General features: G+C 38.2%; 1 protein-coding gene and 1 long non-coding RNA gene across 2 annotated transcripts in view; both read left to right on the top strand.

Moving 5' to 3' along the window:
* The first annotated feature begins 409 nt into the window (after positions 1-409).
* LOC145989453 (uncharacterized) lies at positions 410-18,131 on the top strand. The gene is made up of 4 exons (XR_014441852.1): positions 410-570; positions 8,611-8,734; positions 13,302-13,463; positions 18,040-18,131. It is a non-coding gene; the product is annotated as an uncharacterized LOC145989453 (long non-coding RNA).
* The window catches only part of LOC145989107 (cyclic GMP-AMP synthase-like receptor), a 36,339-nt gene continuing 28,541 nt past the window's right edge, over positions 12,102-19,899 (top strand). Inside the window, exons 1-3 of the mRNA XM_083124401.1 lie at positions 12,102-12,131; positions 13,302-13,463; positions 18,040-18,201. Coding sequence (XP_082980527.1) covers positions 12,102-12,131; positions 13,302-13,463; positions 18,040-18,201 — 354 coding nt within the window. The remainder of the gene's footprint in view (positions 12,132-13,301; positions 13,464-18,039; positions 18,202-19,899) is intronic.

Below are 19,899 nucleotides of genomic sequence, written 5' to 3'. Positions count from 1 at the left end.
ACTTTGGATTTTCCGAAATGGTCGGAGCACGGTCAAAAGCCGTCCCCAAGGGAAAAGACAATACCAAGGGTAGAAGAAGAAGTTAACCAAGCCACGCCCACTGAGCCGCCTTTAGGAAGGCCACTTGGTGCAACAATTAATTACTTTTATGCCATGTTGTATTAATTGATAAATTCGATGTTTTAAGGTGTAGCTTTATCTTAGTTGGTTTCCTAGCTTCCTTATCCCATTTGAAAATTTTTAGTTTTGTTTATCCCTGGCTTTTCCTCAATAATGTGGACTGACCAGACTGTTTTTGAATGATATTCATGCCTTTTTGTCTGAAGTCATAATCCTTTCATAAAACCTTATGTTGGAAGGAAAGAAATAGTTTTATGCTCTGATGTCTGTTCTTCTTTACCGTAGGTGGTGCAAGAGAAGCTGATTCCAACTATGAGGAAAAATGACAAAGTATTTGCCTCTTGCTTCACCAAACTGGCATACGCTGGAAGTGTCTACAATAATCTCAAGATTCAGGAGCTGTCAGAATTTGACCTGAATTTCATCATTAAATTTGATTCGGCGTTAGAGGTAAAGTGTATCCTATGTTGTTTGCGTTTTTGTTTTAAGTCCACTTTGTGCACAGTAAGGTCTAATCAGGACTGGACCTACAGTTTAAAGTGGGATTCGAACTACTTGTGCCTCCACTGGGAATTGAACCTGCCCCTTGATTACAAGATAGCTACGCAACCAGGAAGACACTATGCTATTTCATTTGTCACATGTATAAAAGTAACAATTAAGTGTTACTTTTTTGAGTGTGCACGTGTGAGAATTGTCCTATCCAGACGAGGTGGTGGTGTTACTTTTTCAAGTATCTAGGATTAACAGTAACCCGAATTTTAGGTTCCTGGATTTAACATTTTCCTCTTTTAGGTTATTTCATGTTGGCCCCCTTTAAAATGTACAAATAAAGATTCCAGTGTGTATACCATGTATGTTGCTTGATTTTTGCATGGAAGATTTCTCATTTTGCATCATAGAATCCATGTTCATCTTAGCAAACTTTCCAACACTTGAGTAAGTGTTTAGAAACCTCCAGGAAAATAGTATTTTGGTTAAAAGTCTGACATCTCTTGCTCAAAAAATCTTTCCATCCCTCTGACTATGAATTGATGTCATTGTCAAATTCTATCATCCATTTGTAAACTTGTGGGGTTGTAGACATGCTTAACAACATTAAATGTCAATCTGAAAAAAGAAAAGATTTTAAAAAGTTTTTTTAAGCTTCTAGAGGGCTTTGGGGAGGGGGGGGGAGGTTGATGGTAATACACGGTGGCTACTCACCAGGAATCATGTGTGGAATTTACTTGAATTTTTCTCCATAGACATGAAAAATTGCAACTTTTATTAGTCCAAATCCCATTGAATTTATACATATTTATAAATGCCCTGAGGCAAGTTTTTCACACTTTAGCTTTTATTTTTATCGAGGAAGAAAAAGAAACTAAAACTGAATTCTCTCAATCCATTTACTTTCTTAGTGTCCTTTGCAGAACAATCTATCTGAGAGACAGAAGATTGCAACATAAGATATCTTGAAGTTGATTAGGCAAATTTGAGTTTGAAATTTTTGTACAATTAAAAATTTTTCGTAGATTAGTGTATCCAATAATATTTGTGACTTATGTTTGTATATGTATGTATATCAATTCTGAGTATATGAGTAGCAAATATGAATTCTGCAGCTTCAATATTTTATATATATATATATATATATATATATAGGTCTAAGGAAGAGATTAGTGAAATGTTTTGTGTGGAGTGTAGCACTATATGGTGTAGAAACATGGACGTTGAGAAGAAATGAAGAGAAACTACTCGAAGCTTTTGAAATGTGGACATGGCGAAAAATGGAGCGTGTAAAATGGACGGACAAGGTAAGAAACGAAGCCGTACTGAATAGAGTTGGTGAAAAAAGATCTATACTGGAGACCATCAAGAAGAGGAAAAGAAACTGGTTAGGACACTGTCTAAGAAGAAACTGCCTGCTAAGAGATGCCTTGGAGGGAATGGTTGAAGGAAGAAAAGTCCGTGGAAGAAAGAGATATCAGCTTATGGATGATATTAAATTAACTGGGTCGTATGCTATTACAAAGCGTAAGGCAGAGAACAGGGAAAGCTGGAGATTGCAGTGAAAAACCTGCCAATTAGGCGGAAAACAATGAATGAATGAATATATAAGTGAAAGAGGAGAGAGGAAACGCTCACCGGAGGCAGAAAAACTTCAAATTTTCGTGAGGGTATGTCACATCTTCAGGAGTAGAGAGACGTTGTAGAACTTGGTGCCAAGAACGAAGAGTAAGCGTGACTTGCAGTGTTACCAGGTTCCGAAAAAAGTGTTGACAGTGCCACAAAAAAAAAGTGGTTCTTTCGCCGGGCTTGCCGAAAACTGTGCATTGGAAGGGGGCGGGGAGGTGGTGGTGAAGGTGAGGATAGGGGATGAGGTGCATTACTGAATTGCCTTGCTCAGGCCTGGGGGTGTGTTTGCATTCATGGTCGATATGTAGGCCCTCTCCCATCTTCTACGTATTGAGGTGTTGGTGGATTGGGGCAAGGGGTGGACGATCGCTTCCTGGAAGCAGTCATAAAAAGGAATATTGTGGTGATTGGTGTGAATGGCAACAGTAAATTCCAGGTTTTGGGTGGAGGAACGGTGGTTGTTGATGCGGAGGTTCAGGGCTGAAGCTTCTACCTGGGGGAAACATCCACAGCCCTGAACCTCCGCATCAACAACCACCGCTCCTCCACCCAAAACCTGGACTTTGCTGTTGCCATTCACACCTAAGTTTGAAGACCTAAAAGAAAACGGATATGAGGAAATTTGTGGAACAGGAGAAGAACAAACTATAAAAGAAAGGGTCATAAAAGACTGTAGGAGGAGAGGATTCAAGAAATGCATAAAGGAGACAGGAAGACTACCAAGTTTGAAAGGCTTTCCAAAGATACACAAAGAGGAGATAAAGTTAAGACCAGTAATGAACTGTAGAAACAATATTTTGGAACCCTTAGAAAATAAATTAAAGAAAGTTATTGAAGTGTTAGTAACACATCAAGAAAGCAGAGCAGTTAAGAATAGTGAACAAGTAGTGGATCTCATAAAAGGACTTAAGTTAAATGAGATGAAGACGACAATGTTTAGCTTAGACGTGAAAAGTATGTTCCCGAGCATCAAGAGGGGACACGTTTTGGACATTATTAAAAAGAGAATGGGACAAGAAATTATAGGAGAATGGGATAGTGAAAGGGTAGTGAAGGCGCTGGAAACCATTTGGAATAACGGTTACAGTATAATGGGAGATAAAATAATGTTAATGAGTGAAGGACTAAATATAGGTTCTAGTCTAAGCCCAGCATTGGCTGAATTGGTTATGAATGAATGGGAAAAGAAAGTGATAGAAAAAGGAGGTGACAAAATAATTCTGTTTTGCAGATATGTGGACGATTGTTTTGGCATATGGAAGGGAACGAAGAGGCAGCTCGACATTTTTGCCAAAGAAATACAAGATGAAGAAAGAGGGATATTATTGGAACTCGAAATAGAAGAAGAAGACAAGTTAAACTACCTAGATATATTGATGAAAAGGAAGAGAGGACAAGAAATTAAAACCGCTTGGCATCAGAAGAAGTGTGCAGCAGGGGTATTCTGCCACAAAAGAAGTGATGTAAGTGAGGTGACAAAAATAAATTTTATAAAGAATATGGAGGACAGAATCAAGAAAATATGCATGAAAGAATGTGAAAAAGAAGGCAAAATAAATAGCCTATGGAAACAGCTGGAAAAGAACGGCTATGAGAAGCAGGATAGATTGGACATAAACAGAAGAAGGAAGAAAACGGGCAGGGAAGAATTGGAAGATAAAGAAAAAGAGGAAGAGAAAGAAAAAGAGAGAAGGTTTTGAATATGGAGTATGGGGAAGACCACAGAAAAGATATGCAAAGTGCTTAGGAAAGCAGGAATTAAAACTTACAAAAAGGGAGGGAGAAGCATGTTTGGAATAGCGAAGAATGCAAACAAGAAAAAGGAAAACAGAGAAGAGGAAGAGGAAGGGATTATCTACGAAGTGAAATGTAAAGAATGTCAGAGTGTGTACATAGGAGAAACGAAAAAAGGCTGAAAGACAGGTTGAAACAACCTAATGATGATGTACGACTTAAGAGAGAGAGAAATGCAATATTTAAACACACGAGAGAAACAGGACATGACATAGAGTGGGATGAGGCTAAGCAGATAGGAAGGGAGAAGAGAATGCTAGTGAGAAAATGGAAGGAAGCCAAGGAAATAGAGAAGAAAGGTGAAGAAGACACAATGAACTGGAATGGGGGACTGAAGTTAAACAAAGAATGGAAGAAGATGTTAGAAAGAGTGGAAAGGACAAGAGAGAAAGAGGAGAGGAGAAGGAAGAAAAATGAAGGGGAAAGAGCCTGGGATTAAAAGTCCAACCACATTCTATATGGAAGTAATTGTGTTTAACCTTTTAGGTGAAAGTAAAGTTGGCAAGTGAAAGTCGCCTGCTGGAAACAACTTTCTAAATAGTCTGGAGGGAGTAATGTTTGTGTATATATAATGCCCTGTTTTGTATCTTGTTACTTTTGTACTTGATACAGAGTCTGAAGAAGACCTTGCTAGAAGGTTGAAACGTTACGTTTAGTTTATGTTTTTAATAAAATAAATTACTGCCTTGGTCAGCATATTTAGTTTTTCACTAGATTACAGTCTATTTATTTATGGAAATGTCAGATTGATAAAATTATTGGCCAGTTTCTACTGATTTGTCCATATCAGTGCTGGTCCCCATGGCAGAGTGGCCAAAGGAGCAGGCTACAAAGCTCCAGTTCCCGTTTTGAACCCTGGTTGAGGCATGTATGCATCATTGTATTTTTTTGCAAGACCAATTTCAACAATTTATCATTCACCCTCTCATGATTTACCCACGTGGTAGGAAAGCAGTGTAAAATGACCAAAATAGAAACAGAGAGAGAAAATAATGTCATTTCAGCTAATTGCAACAGTGAATGATGAGTAATGAAATTGGTGAATGGAGCCTCACAAACAACACCCTTGCCTAGGCCAGAAATCCTACCTAGTGAGAGCAGAGTCAACCACTCAGCATCCTTGGACACCAGAGGAGTTAAAAATGTGGAACTTTACTGATTGATTGATTGATATGCTTTATTTTACTTTGCTTTTAGTGCCACTTTTAGCTAATTTGCGGAGATGGGGATGAGTGATGATGTGATGAAATTGATGAATGGACACTCACAAACTTCTATGCCCAGGCCTGGATTCGAACCCGGGACCCCTGGCATCATAGCGTGATGTGCTAACCACCCTGCCATGAAGGCTGGCGTGGAACTTTACTGTCTGCCTTCCGAACTGGCAACTGGAAATCAATGAATCAATTTGGTTTGACTGCTATTGTTTACTTTTGATCCCAAATAATAGCTGAAATAGAAACAAATACACTGTAGGTCGATACTGAAAGAGTAGCATTCCTAATAAATATATTAAATCTGTCAACATCACTTCATGAAGACACACAGGGCCAGTAACAATATGTTATTTTGAATGTACAAGGTACATTCAATAAATAACCGGAAAAGTAGTATAAAAAGTCTAAAATACGACCGTGATTGTTATATGTTTGTTATTTTGTGAATGCATCTGTAAGCTATTCGTAGCTGGAGCTGGCACACCTGCTTCGTGCACGGGATGCTGGGAAACAGTTACACAAGATGGCGGCATCTTTACAAGAGTGTTCTAAGCTGGATCAGTGAAGTGTCGTGAGATTTTTGTTGAGTGAAGGCGTGAAACCGATAGAAATTCATCACTGCATGACAGTTCAGTACGGTGACAACTGTATGAGTCGATCACAAGTGTACGACTGTGCTGAGAAATTCAAACAGGACACAACCAGTGTTGAAGTTTATCCGCATCCAGGTTGCTCTCACTGCAGTCACGGAAAGCAACATTGCTCAAGTGGAGGACTTGATATGGGAGAACCGGCATATTACTGTAAGTGAAATTCCTTCCCAGATGAAAATAAGCGTAGGATCAGCCCACCATATCAGTTATGACATACTGAGGTTTAGGAAAGTGTGTGCGAGGTGGGTTCCGAAACGTTTGACACCGGAAATGAAGGAGAGACATGTTTATGTGTGCAGGGAGCTTTTGCTCCATTATGAAGCTGATGGTGGGGCATTTCTTCATCGTATTGTCACTGGAGATGAAAGTTGGTTTCATTTCTATGAACCAAAACTCCAACCTTTTGAGCGAAAAATAAACCAGCCATACTGCAGAGACAACGTGGTCTGGTGTCCACTGGTGTGCTTTTGCTGCATGACAATGTGAGACCACACACTGATGTCGTATTGTCTACCAACGAGGACCTAAAGTTTGAGTGCTTACCCCACCCTTCATATTTGCCTGATCTTGCACCTTCCGATTTCCATACCTTTGGCCCACCGAAAGAAGGAGTAAGTGGATCAAGGTTCCAGAATGACGACAAAGTCCAGTCAGCGGTGCATGAGTGGTTACACACGCGTCCAAAATATTTTTTTTTCCTGTGGAATCATTGCCCTTATCAAGCACTGGCGTAGGTGCATTGAACTAGGTGAGGGGGGGACTATGTTGAAACTGTATTTTTTTACTGTATATAGTGAATTTACATTGTACCTGTACTGATTTGATAAAATTGAATATCTGGAAATCTAAAATTGTATTGAGTTGTGGTTAAAATTTGTTCACTTTGTTTATTATGAATTGCATTCTTGTATGCATGAAATTTTCTAAAAATATTAAATAAAGTAATGTGGCCATTCCCCATCCAGGATGAAATCTGAAGCATTAATTTTTACATACATTAATAATAATAAAAGCAAGTCTAAACCTCTTGTTAAAATACAGCTTCAGTTTTCATCTTAACCGGCCCTATGGTAGGGTTTTTTCATTGAATAAAAATATATATTTTGTTAATTTCCACCTGTAGCTAAGTAGGATATGATTAAATAAATGTTAAGAAAAAGGGGAAGAAGAAGGTGAAGAAAAATTCAAGAATTTGGATTTGTTATTTCAGTATACACCCTGATTATGAGCTGAAAACTTCAAATGGATTGCCATTTTCCAGTATGGCTTAAAAAGCTCAGCTTGGATTTTGGGGTAGTTTTGATATGCTGCACAGCGGCTGCACCAGGATTAATCATCTAGGGGTGCTGAAGGGTGCGATGCTGAAAATAAAGAAAACATGAAACACGCATGCAACCTTTCAAAACTGGGGAAGGGAGGCAAGGACAGTTTACTTTCCCTTGGTAGAGAAGGTTTAGCATAGTGCGGGGACAAAAGTAGCAAAAAGCAGGGAGCTACTACACCCCTAATCATCACCTCTGATTAACATAAATTACTGACTGAAATGAAATTATATGTGTGAAGTATATAACTTTAGATTGACATCTATTTCCCAGGGAGACTGTGCCCCCTTGCCCTCCCCCTGGACGTCCTACAGTCTTATTGACCTATGTAGTGAAATACAAAATGAAATTACCCTTGTCTTTAAAAGCAATTTTTGAACCTTTTCAATGTAACCAATGGAGGTACTACAAAATACATAGTACCTTCCGTCTGCTACTTCAGGACAAAACGTGAAGTTCACAGCAACTTCATCTTCGTTAAAATCCCTTCTGCCTCACTATCCCCAACAACGAACTGTAAAATTTCTTCGTGAACATTGGGCATATTCCTAACAGTTTTTTTTAAAAAAAAGCCTGAAATGGTACGTTTACTAGACACGTTACGTGGAACAAATACATAGAACGTGTTAACAAGAAAACTACCCACCCCGTTACAACTCGCATTAACTACAATTTCTTTACCTTAGAAAGTAGCTGAAATTTTTGCTTCAGTGCAAGGAAGAACAAGCAGGAGGAAAATAAACAACTCACATTAAGCTATAGGCAATTATCGAAAACCAAACAAACGAAGAAATATTCATAACAACAATGCTCACGAAATTAAAAATGGCCGCTGCTCTTTATAGAGGCTGCCGCCAGTACAGGAAAGTATGTGTATTGGCATCTCTTTCAGTGCTTACCTGTTGCAATAATAACGGTCTTATTTCAGTACTTAACATTTGGTGCTCAATATGACGACATGACATAATATGACACTCTAAGGATTAGTGTTTTTAGTTGAACATAGGGGGTGTGGAGGAAAATTAAGGGGTGTGCAAGCACCCCCTCGTGCCCCCCTGGCACTGCCCCTGATGCTGCACTAGATAACATTGTGAACATCTCTGCTAAAATTCAGCTTTGTTTAATTTTTCACCATTTTTATCTAATTTTACTGTGCTATAATATTTAAAGGACTTATTTTTTATCTTTCTTATTTTTGTTATGAGGTCTATGTATTATGCAACTAATGCAAATAGCCCGTCTTGGTATGTCCATAATTTTAAAGAACCAAGCCCAAACTGTAATTATTATTATGAACTGTAAGTGAGAGAATGTGTGTTAAAAACAATTTTTGTGCAACAACAACAAAGTAAATTGTGATTTCCAATATTAATTCTTTTGCAGGAAATTGGCAAAGTGGGTAACGAAGGATGGATACCTGAAGAGGAACTTGTTTTATCAGTGGTTCCGGGGAGTTGTATCTAAGACAATAAACACAGTAGATGATGAATTTTTCTATGGATATCATGTATGTACACAGTAGCTAGTATTTATCTTCATGGTAATATTGGAAAACAGTATTTACCTTCATGGTAATATTGGGAAACAGTCCAATGCAGTCAATACCTTTAACTGTAATTAACTTTGTGTTAAATTAGTTTTAAGCTTTTCTGATCTTAAAATTCCATTTTCATTTGATCTTGATACATCTTGTAGCTCTTATTATATGTATGAAAAATTATTTTAATTTTGTTATAGATTTTGTATTAATAGTTTTGGGGTAGGGTGTAAAGGTGGCTGGTGTGTGGTGTTAATAACATCCCTACCTGAGTTCTCTCTCAGGGATAAGTTAGAAGGGAATATTATGAGGGGAAGTCAGTAAATAGATCAAAAACTGATGTGGGATAGCTGAAAATAATAGTGAGTAGTTTCTAAATGTGTCATTAGGTGGCAGCACAATCCAGCTTCATAATATTTAGTTAGCAGTCGCTAGATAGCAGACGCATGCATGAGCAGCTGAGTTTAAAAAGTGTAACCGTGTTTGAGGAGTCAGAAGAGCAGCATGCTGTTGTGCATTTTTGGGGGGCAAAAGTACTTCTGGCAAAGGATATTCATGAGGAAATGTTTCCGGTGGGAAGTGTTTGTTGTATGAAGCGGTGCACAACTGGGTCGATAAATTCTAGCAAGGATGGTCAAATGTTGTTGACGAAGACCAACCGGGTCATCATGTTCAGATTGCGACAGAACAAACAGTGCAGCAGATGGAGGAGATGATTCAAGCTGGAACGTGACTGAAGATAGACAGCATAGCAACTACAACAGGGTGTTCTCAGAGCTTATCCTACAGCATAATGCACAAATTTCCGAAAGGTCTACACATGGTGGTGGAAAACGTTTTTTGGATGAGGTGCATGAGGTGTGACTGTGGCTGGGACGGCAGCCCAAAGACTATTATGCAGCAGGTTTTGGGGAACTGATAAAGTGATGAGATACGTGTATCAATGTTGGTGAAGATTATGTTTAAAAATAGAAACAATTTTCAAGCTCACTTACTATCAGGGGTGCCGGGTTCGATACCTAGGGGAGGCACATTGCATAGTGGTTTGGATCTCACTTTGAACAGTAGGTCCAGTCTGAATTAGCCTTCCTGTACATAAAATTGACTTAAACATCAATTCAATTCAATACATCACTTAGTATTTTTTTTTTAAAATGTTTGTGACTGACTTACTTACCCTCATAGTTAGGAATTAAGTTTAAAATGGGTTATTTAACTTTATTACATGACAAGATTGCAAAAAGGATTGATTGTTGATATAGTAATACATATACGCGTACACATGAAGGAATTGAAATTTTAAAAAGAAAAGGATGAACTAAAAATGCAACATGTCACTAGCTTGTAGGTCCTTGAATGTAACACTTAAGGGAGCTTTCAGACTGAAACAACATGCAACAGGTGACATGTGTCTCTTGGAAATCAAGCTTCAGAAATAAATGGGACCTTTGAAACCAAAGCAACATGACAAGCTACAGGTGTCGCCTGTTCCTTGCATTTCACTTGGAGTGTAATGTCGTTTTCAATGGCATGCATTGTGTTACTTTGGTCTGTTGTTCATGCATTCACGATGAATGCTTTCTTGTAGATTTGTCAATTGTATGAACCTCCGTGTCACTTGTTGCCTGTTGTTTCAGTGTGAAAGCTCCCCAGGTATTTGGAAGCATGAATGGAGTGTACTTACATATTGTTCTGTCATGGAATTTCCATATTTCAGCCCTGTTTGCTGGCTTTCCTTCAGGTTTTCCAAGGAGTTTGAAACATTGCAAATGGTTCAAAATAGGGGGAAAGTTTAACAAGATTAAATAGGAAAGTTAGGCATTTGGCAGCACCCTGAGGAATGCCCTGTCACAAGGTTAAACCTTCGTAAAGCTGCATGTGACATCATCCTTAAAAAACTGGGCCTGCTCTTTTTCCATCTTCCTTCCCTTCATCTCAAAAGCTGCTGGGTAAACAAAATTTGCTCATTACAATCTCAGCAGGAAACTACAGACTTTTTTTTTAATTTATTAAACCCATCTAGTGAGCCATTCTCAGGGCTTTAAATTGCTATGCAAATGCGATGAAGGTCTTTGAAATGGTGCAAAAGTGACAACATTTTACAGCAAGAACCACATGTAGTTGGTTTTTATTTTCCTATTGAGAAATTCCATGAAAAGTGAAACCAAACAGATTTGCAGATACATTTAAGGGGGAGAGGGATAATTTCCCCTAGGTTCTTCTCTCTCAGGCAACTGGGGAGCATTGTTGCCAACTTCGATCTTTTGGGGCCAGATCTGGCTCTTTCGTGCACTCGTTTGGCTGTGAGCTGTGGCACCTGCTCCCTGCCCACTATGATGCCATCACTAGCCCTGGTCCACATAGACCAACTTTTTTCATTTTGCACATGACATTATTGTGTTGGCTGCATCGCCCCACCCCCTCTTACCTCCCCAGCTACTTTTATGTAACACCGTGGCTGAGGTGAAGATGACAATATTGTTATGCGGGAATCCCTTATTTTTAATTTCATACGACCATCAGTGGATTATTGAGATGGGTGATGTCGTCAGATCTACACGGTGAAAACTAAGAATAGATTGTCATCACTAATAGCAGCCCCCCCTCGACAACTAAAATTACCCTGGGAGGCACTTTATCCAGCCTTCCTAAATCTAACTCCTTGAAAGTAAACTTTAGCTCAATTTAAGGTGAATTTTGCTCTTTTATGCATCAGGTTTGGCAACAGTGCCAGATTGGCCGTAGGAGGCAAGGAAAAATGCATTTCGCTTTTGGGGGGAATTATTTTATTTGTTTACTTGAGAATATCGAACTTCCGATGGCGGGAAAAAACATATGATCGGGTAGAGGATCCATTGAAGATGATATTTTTGATAGAGTCGAAACTCCCATTTGTTTATCCGTAACTTGAATTTGAAGTTGTTTCTCCGTATGGAATACATGGGATTCTGTAAATACATATTTATCATATTTTTCAAACACAGTGTCTAGCTTAATAATCAAGTTTAAAAACCGCTTCCACTTGCAACATGGGGAGAAATTCATACTCTCAAATTATGTGTGGATTTTCTTTAGTAGCTGTGCCCATCCAATGATATTGAAATAAATGCATGCCTGGTGCAAAATTGTCACACTTCACCTTAATTCATTCATTATGACTAAGCACATAATGTTTAAATTTCAGCTTAAAATGCAGGTTCAACCAGGACTCGAACCAAGGTCTGTGGCATACCATGCCATTTCTCTACCACTGAGCTACTGAGCCAGCCTGGCTTCACCTTATTTTTCGATGTCATTATTTTACCTGCATAGAATCATCTGTGTCAGCACTACAGCAATGGAATCTGTTTCTGGGATTCCAGAAGGGGTAATTCAGTGGTATAGCAATGGCACAATATGCCAGAGACCTAAGTTTGAGTCCTGGTTGAGCCTCCATTTTTAGCTGAAATTTAAACATAGGACATCTACTGTGTGTGCCTAATCTTCACACTTAATGTTTGTATGAAACTCTCTGATATGTCTTTGTATAATATTTTCTTAGTGCTGTAAAGGTGTCAGCAGAAAAGTTACATCTGAAACATTTTAATTGACTGTAAAAAGGAAATAAGAACAACTGATATTTTATTAGTGTCTAATTTATAAAAGCTTGTTATTTTATCGTTGTTTGTGTATTGGAAGTTTTCTTGTTCGCCTGTTTATAACATGACCTGTGACACAATAGCCCTTGAGTGCTAGGCCCTGCCTACCAAACGCTGGCCTCACTCCCACATGCCTCAGCAGATGTGGGCAATCATCCAACCTGTTTATGAGGTGATATGTGGTCAGCATAACAAACTCCCAGTTGTTGGTGTAGTTTTCCATAACTGGGTTATGCTACTCGTTCATAGCTCCCCAATTTCCTCATGATGGTGGATGCCCTCTAGTCCCACACTCTGGCCGAAATCTCAGGAGAACATTTATTACGCTTCCTCCCAAGAGACTGAAACTAGCGCATGTCCTGTAGCCTGAGCCCAAAGCCTGATACCTCAGACCACGTGGTCACAGTGCAGGACTGTTCATCTGTTTACCTCACAGAAATATGACAGTTATCAAGTGAAGGTGTGTTCTCGTTTGTTTTTGGAGTTACATCTATAACAGTATAATTTTAATGGATACATAAGGAATAATTACAGCCCAAGTCTACAAAATACAACTGTATAATACATGCCATTATTAACTTTGTAAAACAATATCCATGCTTTTCAAGTGAGTGATTTGAAGAGTATACAAGGTGAAAGTTTCAAAATGTTACACCCTTAACAATAGAGTTAACACAATATGTAAGCATGGATAATCTGTGGAGAAAACAAATAATTGCAAAATTATTTGGCCTGATGAATTAACAATATTGATTCAATTACAGATTGTTTCTTGATCAGTAAAATTTTGGCAGCATTTGTCAATAAACTGGTACATTGACCAATAGTGAACAGTTTAATGTGTCTCATTCCAAAATTGAAACAATTGTACATAAACATGCTGAACTTTCTATTTTCAGGTAACCATTCATGATTCCGGTCCTGCTTGCACCCTGAAAATTGAGAACTTGAGAACAGTGAAGATTATCTGTGTAGATTTGGTAGCTGTGTTACGGTTCCCATCTGATAAATGGCCTCCACATCCCATTCTACAGCTTAGTGATGTCAAGGGATTGTCAAAGGTAAGACTATACTTCAAAGTTTAGAAGCTTGCTACAGCCTTCCATTTATTGCATCTGTGTTCATACAATGTACATGTTTGCACTCCCAGGGACATAATGGGCTGTATTAGTGGTGACGTCACAGCAGACGACAAACCAGGATTTGAGTCTAAGCAATGGGCAAAAGTGTTTTCTTCCTATTCAATTCAATGGGATTTTCCATCGGAAGGGGTAGTTTTAATTAGTGTGACAGCAGTTATGAAAGAAAACAAATTATGATGCGTATCATACTTCAATGTAAAGATGAGATTTCAGAGAATACAACTATATATCACACATACCTTACAGAGAATAAGGTAAAGAATAACTGGAGTAAAAAAATCATGCATTTTTATACAAAAGATGGACATTCCAGTTCCGAGCACAGCCGAAACTCACCCGATCTCAAGTCGCGGTCATGCTGCTGCCATGGATAATGGGAAACCAGAAGCCTCAAGTGATCGAACCAGCGGAGCTCATTGGCTGTGATTCCGAATCGAATTCCTTTTGGAGCATTCACTTTACTCGATTTCCTACTCCATTTATTCTTTACATTCTCATCCGTAAGGTATATGTTATATATAGACGTATTCTCCGAAATCTCATCTTTACATTGATGTACGATGCACATCACATTTTTGTTTCGTAACTGCTGTCACGATTCTTAAAGTTACCCTTTGCAATGGGAAACTCAATGGAGTTGAGTAGGGAAAAAAGAACACTTTTTATTTGTTTAGACTCAGTTCCAGCTCATCTGCTGTGACGTCACACTAATACAACTCATTTGCTCTTTGTTTTCTTTACTCTTTCATAGGCTGGTGAAAGTCATGCTCTCTAAAAATCTGCAGCTTGCAACTGTTATCTTTCCTTCTCTCCCCTCGATGCACTGTCACTCGGTGTTGCTCGCCTTTTGTTTCTCTGCCAACTGTCCTGTAGAATTTTCATGTACAGTCATGGTGTGTGCAATGAACGTGGTTTTAATATTGCACAACTCATGTTTTGTGTTTTCACATTGTGAATTGAATTGTTGTTTTTCCCCATTAATTTCGAAAGACTACTACCTTCGTTAACTGAGGTTACGTTGTCTGGGACGGAGATGGTAGCGCATCACTGCTTTGTTTGTTATGTTCTTACAAACAGAAAAAAGGGACTATTGAAAAAATCTTAACTACTTACTACAAACTACTTTGTATTTGTCCTGTTTACTGACTGTGAAATGCTGAAACCAGAATTTATTTGGACAAAAGATCTCGATGTACATTTCATCAGCTTTTGTGGTTACAAGGAATGATTGTTTACTGAAATTCTGAGAGATCGAGGCAGTTGCTCTGCTCCTATTGGTAGGAGGAGCAGCAGTAGATGAACTGGATCTACTTATTAAGAAATTAAACATGATTCTTAACATATTCCAGTGTGATATAAAATAGGTAGAATACGGACAAACAGATCGGGTAAGAATCATTATTATACTATGTGCATAGTTTTTCCCCCATACTAAAGTTTTTTTTTAATTTTTTTTCTTATTTTTTTTTTCTTTAAGGAAGGATAATAAATACAAAAGATGGGAAACGACACATAAACTTGGAAAAAATTGATAATGTATAGTTTAGAATGTAGCTGTAATTGTTGATATAATGTTGTAAAAGAGAAATTTGGAACATTTTAGATGTACATAAAAAAATGTTCAGGTTTTGCAGCACATGTTACATAGAAACATGGCATATTTCCTCACCTGCAAAAGTAGCATTGATTGCAAGTGCCCATACTAAATTAGAAAGAAACATAAAATAAAGCATTAGAACCTCAATGACAATGAATTTGGAGACCTTTATTTAACTTGGGTACTAACAGTTTGGAAGATACATAATGAAAACAAAAAATCTGTTGATTAAAGAAAATGGCATAGGCAACTGGCAACAATGAGCTTAATTTTGACCATCTTGGAAATGATTCACAAGTACGTAATATACAAGTACTTTTCCTCCAAATCCATTGGCTATGATGGTGGCAACGAGAAGTTTATGAAATGTCACCTGTTAAAGAAATCAGTGTGCTGTTTATAAATATATACGTGGTGGTTTACAATGTTTTTCTTCTTCAGTAACATCTCAAGTTCCCACCAATACTGGTGATGATACTTGAACATTGTAACAATTAAAGCTGTTCAGAATATTAGTGAAAACATCGATATAGTAATATTAGTGGGTAAAAGGAAGGAGGGTTAACAAGGGCTACATAACAAGTGAAGAGGAAAAAGGAAACACACACCATGCACAGAAAAAAATCAATTTTTCACAGCTGTGAGCTGCATCTTCAGAGGTGAAGTAAGAGAGGTGATGGAAACAATAGTAACAGTTCAACCTGCAGAGTTGCCAGGTCCAGATCTAAGTTGTGGGAGGTTAAAAAACATGGTTCTCACACCAGGCTTGTTGAAAACTGTGAGTGGTATGTTGTGATGTGGGAGGACGCAAAGGGTGGGGATGGGGAAGGTTACTGGGTGGCCTTGTTCAGACCAGAAGGTGTGGTTGCACTCATGGCTAATATGTAGGTCCTCTCCCATCTTTTCGTACTGAAGTGTTGGTGGATTGGGATAAGGGGTGGATGATCGCTACCCGGAAACAGTTGTTCAAGGGGATGTTGTGGTATTTGGTTGAAGTCCAGATTTTGGGTGGAGGGGTGGTGGTTGTTAATTCTGAGGGTGAGGGCTGTGGATGTTTCCTCCACATAGAAGCCACCACAGATGTTCCATGTGAGGATATAGATAAGGTTTGAGGTGTAACAGGTTCCTTAGGGGGTAGAGGGTGAATTTGGCAGTGGCAGTGTGGATCTGGAGGGTACGGGAAGTGACAAGAATGGGGCAAGGCCACTCAGTAACCTCACCCACACCCCTCACCTCCATTGTTACTCTTCGGCCTCCCCAATGGCACAGTGGTGGCATTGTTGCCTTGTAATCAAGGGGTCCCGTGTTCGATACCCAGTGGAGGCACATGGTGGTTCGGATCCCACTTTAACCTTTTGGAGCCCAAGGCCATTTTCACAGGTAACCCCCCTTGGTGCCTGAGCCAATTTTGATCAAAATTGAGTTTCAATTAAATGAGTGTAGATCGGAGGCTAATTGCCCTAGAGAGATGAATGATATACCGTTGTACGCGGAATGAACCAGATATTCAGAATATATGAAATTTATGCAAATTCGGCATATATGTAAATGATTGTCTATTTTTCGACAATGCAGGGTAACCTTTGTAGCCACTTGTGAAACACTTGTGCTCAAGAACAAAGGCTTTTCTTCAGCGCACCTCGAACTTTCATTCTAACGACACAGTTTCAACTAGCCCCTCTCCCCTCCCCCAACCACCACCCCCCGCTTACGCCCACACGGAAAACATTCCTTTTGACCTCGAGTACCAATAAACAAACTTCCTTCGAATGCAGTTTCCAGGGGTGAGGGAAACGCATTGCTTTAGAACAACAAAGCTGGCCTTACTTTGACAGCAAAATTTTTCCCTTGAAAAAAGATGCAAAAAAGGAGTTGCCTTTTTCCCGCCATTTTCATGAAAAAACGTGTAACAATCATTTCTGTTCAATACATGTGTTAAAAACAATATGAAAAAAGAAAATCTGAATTCTAACCAAAAATAGCGAAGTTATAATGTAAAAACTACGACCTTGATAAAGCGTCTTGATCGAGACGATCGGGCACCCTAAGGTTACCTAAGAGCATCTCGATCGAGACAATCAGGCACCAAAGGGTTAAACTGTACGTCCAGTCCCAATTAGCCTTACTGTGCATAAAGTGGACTTAAAACACCAACTCAATCAATCAACCATTATTACTCTTTCCCCCCCCCCCCCACATCACGTCCACACCACTCACAGTTTTCGACAAACCTGCCAAGAAACAATGTTTATTGTACAGTTTGCAACTTTGTTGTGGTCCTGGCAACCCTGCAGGTCACAACGTGTCCCATCATCACCTTTCTTATTTGCTTCTAAACCTGAAGATGCCACCCACATCCATGAAGATTTGAATGTTTCCTGTGTCTGGTGAGTGTTTCCTCTTCAGTTGTTAATATATTAATATTAGGCATTCCATTGCAGGCAGTTATACCACATTTCACTAGGGATTTGCTTTAAAATATTCAAAGTATTGGATAAATATCAAAATATGAAAGTACTTGTCATTTAATGACATAATTAATTTTTCGAAACAATACTGCAGTAAAATAATAAAATGTTTAATTTTGCGTAATTTCCAGGATATTTAGACTGCAAAAATGTCATTTTACATGTTTGTGGACCCTGTGACACACCTAAACTCCAAAAAAGTATCTGCTGGTATCAGTAATTAAATTTGAATAGATTTTTCCTGATACCAGCACATTAGCTCAGCCCTAGTAAATAGTAAATATTATTTTACAGTGTTTACATTTTAAGCAATACACACACACAGTGAGTTCTGCCATCAGTTGTTTTTGGATAGCTAATTTCCTGATGAAAACTTCTTTAGTGACTCATTTGGCACTAATATTCAAACATTGTCCTTTCCATCTTACAGAAAGATTTCAAGGACAGAGTATGGTTTGCTGTGCCAAAGGTGTACAATGAATTGGAGAGCAAACGACTGGAAGATATTTACTGGAGAATGTCTTTCTATGAGTATGAGAAAGATATCATTCTCAGTTTGCAAAACATAAAACCACTAATAAAACTAATGAATGTATGTGATTTCTTTTGCATTTCACTCCTGAAAATAGTAAGTGTATGTAAAACTGTAGCTAGAGTTACTCCTTATGTGACAATCTATATATTTTATATATGTATAAAAATGGATGTATGTGTGTGTGTGTGTGGTGTGTGTGGGTGTGTGTGTATGTATGTTTGTTCCGGCATAACTCTCGAATGCCTGGAGCATTTTCAACCAAACTTGGTACACGTATCACTTGCAATCTCGAAATAAATACTGGCACCCCTAGGGGTGGGGTGGGAAGGGGGTGACATGTAAAAATAATCGAAAACGACTGATATTAAATTCAGCAGAAACAGACATCCGTGACTATGCAATCCTGCACAACGATAGTGTTTCTCAGGTTGTCTAACATTCAGGCTGATATGACACTGTGTTGCAAAAATGCTCGATATTAGTGTGAAATCTATAGTTTTCAGAGTCACTCCCAATGCCGTTCAACTCCAAGTTCATCACCTATCGGCATGGGGGGTGAGAGGGGGTGAAAAATAAAATGCCACAAATGACCTAGATCAGTGTTGAATCCATAGTTTTCGGAGTCGCTAGGCTAAATGGTGACATTCATGATCACATTTAAAATTAGTTACATTTTACACTGTAGTTAGAATTCATTATTTTCTTGTCTAATACAAGATTGGGATAAATAAATACCCAAGCAATGCCAGGTAATCAGCTAGTTGGTAATAAAAATGATAAATTATATTTGAATTTATTCCATGTTCTGCTCTTCTTTATTTGGTTGGGACAGCTTAACATTGCAGTCCTGTTTCTAAATTGCTTATTACTTGTGCCTACTGGGAATCCCTGATTTTACAATCCCAGATTTTACATATTAATTTTTTGGTCCCTGTTAAAGTTATCGGTAGAGGCACATATTTTTTGGTAAATAAAAAAGCAAAATTTCGGTACAAAAACAGTCAATTTCGAGTTCAAAAGTGGTAAATAAAATAAAATTTTGATGTTGTAGCTGTGAAAAAATGGATGAAAAGCAATATATAAAATGACATTCTGGTTTTAAAATTGTGAACATAATCCAAAACTTGATTTAAAAACTGCACTTATTACAAAATAAACATATCCCTTCTAATAGCACATTTATGTAGTTACCAGAGTATTAAGTTTATTCTTGTATAAAGGGGTCCATTCTTGCTTCTCAAATATTTACAACAGAATTAATCAATTTTCCGTGAATTGCATAACTCAACAGGATAATTCAAACTTCAGAAAGTGTCTATAAATAAACTCTAAATATCGTGTTTGAGTCTATTTTGCAGTTTATTTCGTGACCAAACAGGGTAGGAAAATGCACCTCCACCTTTCCGAAACATTAAAAATTAACATTAGAATGTGTTATTTTCAGATTTGGTGTTTTCGTCAAAAATGAAATTTGCATGCCCCTAGTTATCGGGTGATTCTACAATTAGGAGACACTTTTGACTTAGAATTTTTAATTTTTTTTTGTTTTATTAATTTTTTTGAGATCGAAAAGTTACGAAACTTTTTCTTGATACTAGGTGTGTATTATTATTTCAATGTGGAACAAATTTCATACTGTTACTGTCAGTGGCGTGCCCAAGGGAGTGTTGGTGGGGCTTTGGCTTAGTACTCCTAAAAAAAAGAACATCAAAGGTAGGATAATATGACAAAATGAGGGCTGAATACCAGAAAAAG

This window comes from Lepisma saccharinum, chromosome 6 (genome assembly GCF_977018435.1).
Source record: "Lepisma saccharinum chromosome 6, izLepSacc3.1, whole genome shotgun sequence".
NCBI lineage: Eukaryota > Metazoa > Arthropoda > Insecta > Zygentoma > Lepismatidae > Lepisma > Lepisma saccharinum.
This window is presented reverse-complemented; position numbering and strand designations above follow the sequence as displayed.